The sequence below is a fragment of the Budorcas taxicolor genome, chromosome 5 (genome assembly GCF_023091745.1).
Source record: "Budorcas taxicolor isolate Tak-1 chromosome 5, Takin1.1, whole genome shotgun sequence".
Lineage (NCBI taxonomy): Eukaryota > Metazoa > Chordata > Mammalia > Artiodactyla > Bovidae > Budorcas > Budorcas taxicolor.
Window position 1 is genome coordinate 126,102,938 of NC_068914.1, and position 12,304 is coordinate 126,115,241.

Sequence of the window (12,304 nt, forward strand, 5' to 3'; positions counted from 1 at the left end):
AGAACAGGTGTATCTGTCATGCTTCTTCAGACTTAATTATCATGCTTGTGTGCAGGTGCGCATATGTGTGCTCAGTCGTGTTCAACTCAGACTGTAGCCCACCAGGCTCCTCGGTCCATGGAGATTCTCCAGGCAAGAATACTGGAGTGGGTTGCCATTTCCTCCTCCAGGGAATCTTCCGGACCCAGGGATCAAACCCAAGTCTCTTGTCTCTTCTGTATTGGCAGGCTGATTCTTTACCAATGAGCCACCTGGGAAGCCCCAAATATCCTGCACAGGCAGCTACAAACCAATACCCCCATCTTGTAGGATTTTTTGGCTTTGGCTTATTCTACACTTGAATGTCCCCCAAGTTCTCAAATGCCAGAACCATGGGTGGTGCTGAACCTCTGACATTACTGGAACATTGCATTGGCTCAAGACAACAGGTCAATACATCCTTGCCACGTGGCCTCTGCAAATGTCACACGTGAAGGAACATATGATTTTGGTTGTGACATTACTATGTTGTCCATTAATGTGTCTCAAAGTTTAATCTGTTGCAGCCTAAGGATATATATGTAAGGTAAAAAGGGTGCCTTGTTTGGTGAGAGGCTCTCAGGAAAATCTGCTGGAGAGGGACAGCATGACACAGAAAACTGGAGTTGATCCCCAGGGGTTTCCCCATTAGCTTCCTAGCCTATCTTACTTTTCCTTGTGAGGCACAAAAGAGAAAATATGGGAATACACTTGGTAAACTAGAAAGAGCTATTAAAACCATAGGTATTATGGAACCATTATAATATTACAGTATTATGATCTTCAAACGTGTAGATACACATACAGTATTTTAAATATCCTTAATTCTTGCACTCAATTTGAGCCACTTCTAGATTACTGGTTTTAAAACTGCTTTCAATTTTTAATTATAGCTGGAAAATTGGTTTCAAATTCTTTCTCATTGCCTCATGGTTTTAAAAATGTACTTGTCATTTATGTAATTAGCTTTGGTTACAAGCAATAGTAACTGTAATTTCCTAGTAATTTAGAGAGTCAACAACTAGTTCCTAGGTCACTTAACTAATCATTTAACTAATGAGACTATTGTTTTCACAAATGTGTATAAAGAAACTGGTTTACACACATTAAACATTAAAAGACATATGAACTTAATTGTGACATTATGCAAGACATTGAATCTGCCTGGACCCACTTCTTCCACTGAGACTAATCTGTTGCTAAATACCTTTTCAGCATCAGAAACCTGTTCTATCTGTAATAAAAATCTTGAGTGGTTCTATTAAGAGTAAATCTTAATACTCTTGAGTATAAAGGCAAAGGCTAATCACCCAGCTGTAGGGCCCAAGATCTTTCCTTTTCTGTAAGCAAAGCTGAAACTTTCTCAGCTTTTCCTTTTGAATTTTAAATAAGAAATCATCTCACTTAAAATCTATGTCAAAGTGCTCAATTGAGCATAACTATTGTGGTTCTGAACTTGCCCAAGTCCACTGTGATCACAACTACAAATTGCACTATCCCTTTAAATGTTCAGGTACTCACCATTTTCTCAAAGTGGATAAGCCCTGACCTCAGTGAAGGAGATATATGAGGAAAGGAAATGTTCCAAATTACACAAATCTGCTAAGTCAATTATAAATGAATCTCAGACACAAGGAAAATGTCCACACATTAAACTCCCCAAACTCAAAACAACTGCACCATAAAATAAAAACAAAACCAAAACAAGATACATGTGGCATTCTTGGTTAAAAAGACTTTAGCAAAAATATAGCAACTAGTGGGTTTGAAGCCATGTCGATGACTAAAACAGTCTATAGAAAATTCTGTGACTCTGAAGGGAAACATCACATTTCCCCAAATCCCTATTAAAGTCAGGAGCAAATCTATAAAAACTGGCAGACCATTAATAGGAATAAAAGATAAAAACAGTATACAAAGGATACAAAGACTATATAGTCTTTTGTAAATGAAATGCTTCGAGACTTTTCTCATGTTTAGAGTTAAAAATCAAATGCTAGAGTGTCCAGTGGATGTCACTGAAGTCCCCGGGGTCTCCCAGGCCCCTCTCTGCTTCTAAGTAATTCATGAAGGCAGCCATGGCTGTGTCATCATTGTCACAGAGGGCTTCAAAGTCCAGCTGGACTCCTTCTCCTATCGAATTGAAATACAGGCTTGTGTAAGTACATTTGGAGGTTAAAACATGAGTTATCATCAAAAACGGCAAAGCAAGGTTAGGATACCATACAATGTATTATTGAAGGCAAAGCATACGTTTTACAGATGCCAGATATATTTTTTAATGGGTTGCCTATTTTTATAACAATCTGCTGTCAGATAAATTGCACTTCACTCATTTGATGCACATAGGGGAGTTAGTCTATGAGTTTTCTAATAGAAAATAAAAGCACTAAGAGGTACAGAGTCTGAGATAGTTGGACGGTAAGGGGGGTGGTTTATTCCTGTGTGTGTATAGAGCCTGGAAAGAGAAATTTAACTTTAATCTGCCTTGTGGAAATGCTTGTTTAACTCCAAAATGATAAGGCTGAGACAAAAGCATCACTTTCCAAAAATTTGAAAGACTCTAATAAAAGGAAGGAGTCCTCAGATTTTTGATTGAAAAAGGAAATAAAGAGGAACCATGGAAATGTGTTTTAAATTGATACTAAAGAGGTTCTAGAAATCCATGGTTAAAACACAGTGAGAGATTAATCAAAGTTTTTTAAGTATCTTCCAAAGTACAATAGAATTTAAGATGATTAATATGTGGTTTTTGGAGAAGGAAATGGCAGCCCAGTCCAGTATTCTTACCTGGAGAATCCCATGGGCAGAGGAGCCTGGCAGGCTACAGTCAATGGGATTGCAGAGTCAGACATGACTTAGTAACTGAGCATGCAATATGTGGTTTTGTGTGAACCTGAATGTCCATATTCCTTCAAGGCTTTTGATTCTCAGGGCTTTCCCAGTGGCTCAGACAGTAAAGAATCTGCCTGCAATGCAGAAGACCTGGGTTTGATTGCTAAGTCAGAAAGATCCTCTGGAGAAAGAAATAGCTACCCACTCCAGTATTCTTACCTGGGGAATTCTAGGGACAGAGGAGTCTGAAGGGCTACAGTCCATGGGGTCCCAAAGAGTCAAACATGACTGAGCAGTTAACACTTTCACTTTCTTTTTTTCCCTCTGATTCTCTTTAACATTTATTTTCAGGAGATCAGAGGCAGTTATGGGGAGCATAAAATTGTATCCCTTCAAGTTTCTTTATTCGGACTTTGCATAGGTATAGTTAAAATGAATAATTATATCTTAAACTTTTTATGATTGCTATCTTTTAAAAATCTTTTTCTGGAGAATGGAATTTTTCCCTAAACATGAGAGCTTTAGTTTTATTTAAATTGTGTTTTAATAATACTCATAACAACTCAGTTGATAATCAGACTTTCAGTGACAGGTCCATTAAGTAGAATGTGCTGTATGTGCTCAGATGCTTAAGTTGTGTCCAACTCTTTGTTACTCTATGGACTGTAGCCGACCAAGCTCCTCTGTCTGTGGGATTCTCCAGGCAAGAATACTGGAGTGTGTTGCCATGCCCTCTTCCAGGGGATCTTCCCGACCCAGGGAACAAACCTGCATTTCTCATGTCTCTTGCACTGACAGGCAGGTTCTTTACCACTAGTACCACCTAAGTCGCATACACTGAAAAATTAACACTATGACTACTGTATTTAAGACCCTGAATGAAAAATCTTAGTTTTTTTTTTTTTTTTTGAAGTAGTTGATTTTATAATGTGTTAGTTTTTGGTGTACAGCAAAGTGATTCATATATATATATATATATATATATATATATATATATTCTTTTTCAGATTCTTCTCCATTATAGTTTGTGATACTATACTGAATAGAGTTCCCTGAGCTATATAGTAGGACCTTGCTGTTAACCTATTTTATATATAGCAGTTTGTATCTGATAATCCCAAACTCCTAATTTATCCCTCCCCCTGCCTTTGTCCTTTGATAACCAGATTTGTTTTCTGTTTGTAAGTCTACTTCTGTTTTGTAAATAAGTTTATTAGTGTCTTTTTTTTTAGATTCCACGTGTGTGATACTATGTGATATTTGTCTCTCTCTGTCTGATCTACTTAATATGATAATCTCTAGGTGCATCCATGTTGCTACAAATGGCATTATTCCATTTTTTATGGCTGAGTAATATTCCATTGTGTGTATATATACCACATCTTCTTTATCCATTCATCTGTTGATGGGCATTTAGGTTGCTTCCATGTCTTGGCTATTGTAAATAATGCTGCTACAAACATTGGGGTGCATGCATCTTTTCAAATTAGTTTTCTCCAGATATATGCCTATGAGCGGGATTGCTAGATCATATGGTAGCTCTATTTTTAGTTTAAGGAACCGCCATATGTTCTTCATAGTCATTGTACCAATATATGCTCCCACCAACAGGGTTGAAGGGTTCTCTTTTCTCCAGGCCTTCTCCCACATATATTATTTGCAGAGATTTTGATGATGGTCATCCTGACCAGTGTGAGGCGATATCTCATTGTAGTTTGGGGGAAAAACTTAGTTTTAAAGCTGTTTGCAAATTTAGAAATTTCCTAAACCTGAAACTATAGTGACTAAAAAAGCAGTTTTTGGAAAACCAAAATAGTGGTCAGTTGTGAAAGAAATCTTACCGAGGAGTGGTTCATGACTGAGGGGAGCAATAACACTTCGGTTTTGCTTTGTAGCCTCTCGTTCCCCTATTTCAGATGGACTTAGGGTAATCAACTCCTTATCTGACATCTGTAACGACAAAATAAAAAACAGTAAGTTTCCTATTTGAATGAAATAAAGATTTCTTAGCAGTTTTAACATGTGGGTGTGCCTTCATGAACAACATGGCAATTTGCACTTACTGAGTGCCCTGTGCTTAGTACTCCACAAATAAAATAAAATTTTCTTTCATGTTACAAATATTGTGACGTCAAGAATCTGAGGCCTAAAGAGTCTAATATCTTATCTAAAGTGTTGGAGCCATGATTCTAACCCAAGTCCTTCTGACTCCAAAGCTCCCACATTATTCATAATCATAACTCAAGTACACAATTACACATATAAGGAAAAGTTTTAGATTAAGAAGGAAAAACATTTCAGTATTTTTAAAATGATGGTAAAACTATATCTCATCCAAAGCTACAATGGGAAATACTGCTTTGGAACAGGGAATGTATTAAACCAGAGACTTTACCAAAAAGTTGTCATAGTGTTACACAGACACAGGCCAAACAATCTGATGTTCAATATAGCTCATCAAAAGAAATCATTTACATATATTGTCTGATTCAGTTGATAAACTTTATCATAATGCCTACATAGCATACACTACTCAGAGATTCTTTTCTGCTACAAGGACTTAAATCCCTGTTTCTGGTATATAGTCTGGCACAAAATACATATCCAATAAACAGGTGTTAAATGTATGAGTAAAACTTGAAAATACCAGAACAAAAGTCTATGTTAATATAAAAAGATATTTTCAGGTTCCCTTTTGTCCCTGGTCAGATTTAATTTCTCTTCTCTCCTGTATTCTCATGTGCTCTGTGCTATGTCACTTCAGTTGTGTCTGACTCTTTTCGACCCCATGGACCATAGCCCACCAGGCTGCTCTGTTCATGGGATTCCCCAGGCAAGAATTCTGGAGTGGGTTGCCATTTCCTACTCCAGGGGATCTTCCTGACCCAGGGATGAAATCCAAGTGTCTTATGTCTCCTACATTGACAGATGGGCTCTTTACCACCAGCGCCACCTGGGAAGTATACCTACTTTAGAGCATTTTGTTGTCTGGGATACATCACAATTACATTATATGAGGGTCTTCCATATATTCAGTGCTATGTTCAGTACACACATTTTGTATGTATTTCAAATTGCTAATATTCGTTCAATTGAATTAAATAGTAGGTAATACTGCAGCCATGAAATTAAAAGATGCTTACTCCTTGGAAGAAAAGTTATGACCAACCTAGATAGTATATTCAAAAGCAGAGACATTACTTTGCCGACTAAGGTCTGTCTAGTCAAGGCTATGGTTTTTCCAGGGGTCATGTATGGATGTGAGAGTTGGACTGTGAAGAAGGCTGAGCGCCAAAGAATTGATGCTTTTGAACTGTGGTGTTGGAGAAGACTCTTGAGAGTCCCTTGGACTGCAAGGAGATCCAACCATCCCATTCTGAAGGAGATCAGCCCTGGGATTTCTTTCGAAGGAATGATGCTAAAGCTGAAACTCCAGTACTTTGGCCACCTCATGCGAAGAGTTGACTTATTGGAAAAGACTATGATGCTGGGAGGGGTTGGGGGCAGGAGGAGAAGGGGACGGCAGAGGATGAGATGGCTGGATGGCATCACTGACTCGATGGATATGAGTCTGAGTGAATTCCGGGAGTTGGTGATGAACAGGGAGGCCTGGCGTGCTGCGATTCATGGGGTCGCAAAGAGTCAGACACGACTGAGCGACTGAACTGAACTGAACTGAACTGCATACTTGTTCTGTAGCTTATATTAAGCTTTCTTCCAGACCATAAGGAGTACTTTTAATCCATAGACTTGGAGTTTGTTAAAATAACAATAATAACTATTATTTATTGAGCACATACTATGTCCCAGGAACTGTGAGGTTTTTTATTTCTTTGTGTATTAAATAATTTAATTGACACACTAATGAGGAAGCTGAGGTGCAGAGTTTAAAAAACACACAGGAGGTTATCCCAGCAGTAAGTGAATCAAAACTTGGACCCAGACATTATGGTCTCAGCAACTTCACTATTAGCCACTATTCTACACTGCCTCTTAAAAACTCTGGAAAGAAATTATTTTTTTTTATAGGATGGCCTCTTTTCTCAAAAGAAATAATCAACAAGGACCAATTTTATCATTCATTTATTTCATGAATATTATCATTTACGAAAGTACTTACATTCCTGCAGTTTAGAGTGTGTGTATCTTTCAGTAAATCTGTTGGACTTGAATCAAGGGATGAAGATGACTGTAACCTTCAAAAATGACACATAAAACATGTTATATGTCTATTTATATATATTTTAGAGAAATTTCTCTTCTGAATACAGTCTGATAAAAATTCAGGGAGGAACATAAAGACTGAATATCACAACAGTTTTCATCATTAGACTGACTTGTTCAGAGCCAGACATATATTTGACTACAGAGTGCTGAAAACACTATAGTGAATAGAAACATCAAACCCCAAGGTGAAAGCTCTTAAGTAAATCATGTTACCTGTCTTAATACAACACGTTGCATAGTAATGGAACAACTACACAGTTCAAAATAGGCACTGACATCAAGAATCAGTTCTTATTAGGATACTAAAAAGCAGAACTAGCGTAAAGAAAGATTTCCTAATATTGTGCAACCTTTTCTTTAAGTGGAAAATACGTCATGTTTTTACTGTAATAGGTCAAAATCAATGAAACACATGAAGACAAAAACATAATCATTGGCTTTGAAGAGATAACAAATCTCTTCAAAACTTTATATGTAAAACTTACGATGTTATATATTACTAAATGCTCAATTATGTGATACATAATGGCATAAACATAACTTTATGGCCTTGTGTATTCCCAAGGATGCAGCTGACAAGAAATTATAGAGGGAGAAATCAAAACAGAAAAATGAAATGAATTAGGTAGGAAACACAGATGAAAAGATTAGTGACATGTCTTGGAGATTTTTCACAACGTAATGTATATAGCTTGGCTGAATTCCCATTCTGTGGTTCAAGGTTTAAAAACATCAACCACTCAATTAGCCCTTGTTTAGCTGGATCATCAAAAAAGCAAGAGAGTTCCAGAAAAACATCTATTTCTGCTTTATTGACTATGCCAAAGCCTTTCACTGTGTGGATCACAAGAAACTGTGGAAAATTCTGAAAGAGATGGGAATACCAGACCACCTGACCTGCCTCTTGAGAAATCTGTATGCAGGCCAGGAAGCAACAGTTAGAACTGGACATGGAACAACAGACTGGTTACAAACAGGAAAAGGAGTACTTCAAGGCTGTATATTGTCACCCTGCTTATTTAACTTATATGCAGAGTACATCATGAGAAACGCTGGGCTGGAAGAAGCACAAGCTGGAATCAAGATTGCCGGGAGAAATATCTATAACCTCAGATATGCAGATGACACCACCCTTATGGCAGAAAGTGAAGAGGAACTAAAAAGCCTCTTGATGAGAGTGAAAAAGGAGAGCAAAAAAGTTGGCTTAAAGCTCAACATTCAGAAAACGAAGATCATGACATCTGGTCCCATCACTTCATGGCAAACAGATGGGGAAACAGTGGAAACAGTGTCAGACTTTATTTTGGGGGGCTCCAAAATCACTGCAGATGGTGACTGCAGCCATGAAATTAAAAGACGCTTACTCCTTGGAAGAAAAGTTATGACCAAACTAGATAGCATATTCAAAAGCAGAGACATTACTTTGCCAACAAAGGTCCATCTAGTCAAGGCTATGGTTTTTCCTGTGGTCATGTATGGATGTGAGAGTTGGACTGTGAAGAAAGCTTAGTGCAGACGAATTGATGATTTTGAACTGTGGTGTTGGAGAAGACTCTTGAGAGTCCCTTGGACTGCAAGGAGATCCAATCAGTCCGTTCTAAAGGAGATCAGCCCTGGGATTTCTTTGGAGGGAATGATGCTAAAGCTGAAACTCCAGTACTTTGGCCACCTCATGCGAAGAGTTGACCCATTGGAAAAGACTGATGCTGGGAGGGATTGAGGGCAGGAGGAAAAGGGGATGACAGAGGATGAGATGGCTGGATGGCATCACTGACTTGATGGACGTGAGTCTGAGTGAACTCCGGGAGTTGGTGATGGACAGGGAGGCCTGGCGTGCTGCAATTCATGACTGAGCAAATGAACTGAACTGAACTGAAGGATGAAAGAAGCTAACTTCCCCTAACCATGCATGTCACTACCAGATTCTGAAATATTCCTTAGTTTACTGGGCAAAAACCTGCTATTTAACTTCACCTCAGTCCCTTTTAACTGAGTTAAAACTCCGTTGCTCAGAGGCCTGATCTCTTCCTCAGTGAATCTCCTTGTCATTTGCTGAAACCAGCATGTTTTCCCCTACTCAACGCCATACACTGGCCAAGGTGCCTCCATACGTAAAACTCCATACCCTGCACCCTGCACATTCTAATGGTTCCCAGCTAGCAACACCTGGCTCAATTTTTGCTTTCCTTATGTTGCCCTTCCAGCATACACACTCAAATGATTTTCAGCGAGGGTGCCAAGACCATTCAATGGGAGAAGGAAGTCTTTTCAGCAAATTATGTGAAAAAATTGGATATCCACATGCAGACAAAGGGAGTTGGACTATACCCCTACTCAGAGTAATTTTCTTGGTTGAACTTTGTGCTACTTAGTACAAATGTTTATAATTCACTTCAGAAATACATTTTAGAGCTATTATGGAAAACTCCAAAGAGATATAAAAGCAGATAATATAATGAAATCTTATATACCCACCAAACAGCTTCAGTAATTGTCCTTTCCTCACCTAATAACAATGTATGAGATATAAAATTTTAAATGTTTTTGTGTAGGATGTAAAATTAATATAAATATAAGTGTATTATATGTAAATTATTAATAACATCATTCAAGATGCTCCTATTCTTATTTTTTCTGCATTTGATAAGATATTCTCCGAGAAATGTTAATATGTCTCACCATGATTATATTATTTCTTTATGATTATATATCTTTTATAATTTATTTTTTATTGAAGGATAATTGCTTTACAGAACTTTGTTGTGTTCTGTAAATCTCAACATGAATCAGCCATAGGTATACATATATTCCCTCTCTTTTGAACTTCCCTCTCTTTTCCCTCCCCATCCCATCCCTCTAAGTTGATACAGAGCCCCTGTTTGAGTTTCCTGAGCCATACAACAAATTCCTGTCGGCTATCTATTTTACATATGGTAATGTAAGTTTCCATGTTACTTTTTCCATACATCTCACCCTCTCCTCCCCTCTCCCCATGTCCATAAGTCTATTCTCTATGTCTGTTTCTCCACTGCCACTCTGTAAATAAAATTTTCAGTACCATTTTTCTAGATTCCATACATATGCATTAGAATATGATACTTATCTTTCTCTTTCTGACTTACTTCACTCTGTATAATAGGTTCTAGGTTCATCCACCTCCTTAGAACTGACTCAAAAGCATTCCTTTTATGGCTGAGTAATATTCCATTGTGTGTATGTGCCACAACTTCTTTATCCATTCATCTGTCAATGGACATCTAGGTTGCTTCCATGTTCTAGCACAACTTCTTTATCCATTCTTCTGTCAATGGACATCTAGGTTGCTTCCATGTTCTAGCTATTGGAAATAGTGCTGCAGTGAACAATGGGATACATGTGTCTTTTTCAATTTTGGTTTCCTCAGGGTATATGCCTAGGAGAAGGATTGCTTGGTCATATGGTGATTTTATTCCTAGTTTTTTAAGGAATCTCTATACCAGCTTCCATAGTGGCTGTATCGATTTATATTCCCACCAACAGTGCAAGAGCATTCCCTTTTCTCCACACCCTCTCCAGCATTTATTGTTTGTAGACGATTTGATGATTATCATTCTGACGGGTGTGAGCTGCTATCTCATTGTAGTTTTGATTTGCATTTCTCTAAAAATGAGTAATGTTAAGCATCATTTCATGTGTTTGTTAGCCATCTGTATGTCTCCTTTGGAGAAATGTCTGTTTAGGTCTTTTTCTCACTTTTTGATTGGGTTGTTTGTTTTTCTGGTATTGAGTTGTATGAGCTGCTTTGTATATTTTGGAAATTAATCCTTTGTCAGTTGTTTCATTTCCTATTATTTTCTCCCATTCTGAGGGTTGTCTTTTTACCTTGCTTATGATTTCCTTGGCTGTGCAAAAGCTTTTAAGTTTAATCAGGCCCCACCTGTTTACTTTTGTTTTTATTTCCATTACTCTAGGAGGTGGGTCATAGAGGATCTTGCTTTGATTTATGTTATCGAGTGTTCTGCCTATGTTTTCCTCTAAGAGTTTTATAGTTTCTCTTCTTACATTTAGATCTTTAACCCATTTTGAGTTTATCTTTGTGTATGGTGTTAGGAAGTGTTCAAATTTCATTTGTTTACATGTAGCTCTCCAGTTTCCCCAGCACCATTGATTGAAGCGGGTGACTTTGCCCCATTCTTGCCTCCTTTGTTGAAAGTAAGGTGACGGGTTTATTTCTGGGCTTTCTGTCTTGTTCCATTGGTCTATATTTCTGTTTTTGTGCCAGTATCATACTGTTTTGATGACTGTAGCTTTATAGTATAATCTGAAGTCGGGAAGGTTGATTCCTCCAGCTCCATTCTTCTTTCTCAAGACTGCTTTGGCTATTTGGAGTCTTTTGTGTTTTCATATGAATTGTGAAATTTTTTGTTCTAGTTCTGTGAAAAATGCCATTGGTAATTTGATAGGGATCAAACTGAATCTGTAGATTGTGTTTGGTAGTGTAGTCATTTTCACAATATTGATTCTTCCTACCCAGGAACATGGAATATCTCTCCATCTGTTTATGTCATCTTTGATTTCTTTCATCAGTGTCTTATAATTTTCTATGTACAGTTCTTTTGTCTTCCTAGGTAAGTTTATTCCTAGATATTTAATTCTTTGTTTGCAGTGGTGAATGGGATTTGTTCCTTAATTTCTCTTTCTGATTTTTCATTGTTAGTATATAGAAATGCAAGTGATATCTGCATATTGATTTTGTATCCTGCAACTTTTCTAAATTCACTGATTAACTCTAGTAGTTTTCTGATACTATCTTTAGGATTTTCTATGTACAGTTTCATGTCAACTGCAAACAGTGAGAGCTTTATTTCTTTTCCCATCTGAATTTATTTCTTTTTCTTCTCTGATTGCTGTAGCTAGTACTTCCAGAACAAAGTTGAATAATAGTGGTGAAAGTGGACACCCTTGTCTTGTTCCTGATTTTAGGGAGAATGCTTTCAGTTTTTCAGCATTGAGAATAATGTTTGCTGTAGGTTTATCATATATGGCCTTTACTGTGTTGAGGCAGGTTCCTTCTATGCCCATTTTTTGGGGGTAGTTTTAACCATAAATAGGTGCTGAATTTTGTCAAAGGCCTTTTCTACATCTATTGAGATTATCATATGGTTTTTATCTTTCAATTTGTTAATACAGTATATCACATTGATTGATTTGCATATATTGAAGAATCCTTGCATCCCTGGAATAA

At 37.4% G+C, this 12,304-nt stretch overlaps 1 protein-coding gene across 1 annotated transcript in view; it reads right to left on the minus strand.

Moving 5' to 3' along the window:
* Positions 1–2,014: 2,014 nt before the first annotated feature.
* Positions 2,015–12,304, minus strand: part of BMAL2 (basic helix-loop-helix ARNT like 2) — a 101,607-nt gene continuing 91,317 nt past the window's right edge. Inside the window, exons 16-18 of the mRNA XM_052640611.1 lie at positions 6,974–7,049; positions 4,695–4,803; positions 2,015–2,151 (exon numbers count right to left, since the gene is read on the minus strand). Coding sequence (XP_052496571.1) covers positions 2,015–2,151; positions 4,695–4,803; positions 6,974–7,049 — 322 coding nt within the window. The remainder of the gene's footprint in view (positions 2,152–4,694; positions 4,804–6,973; positions 7,050–12,304) is intronic.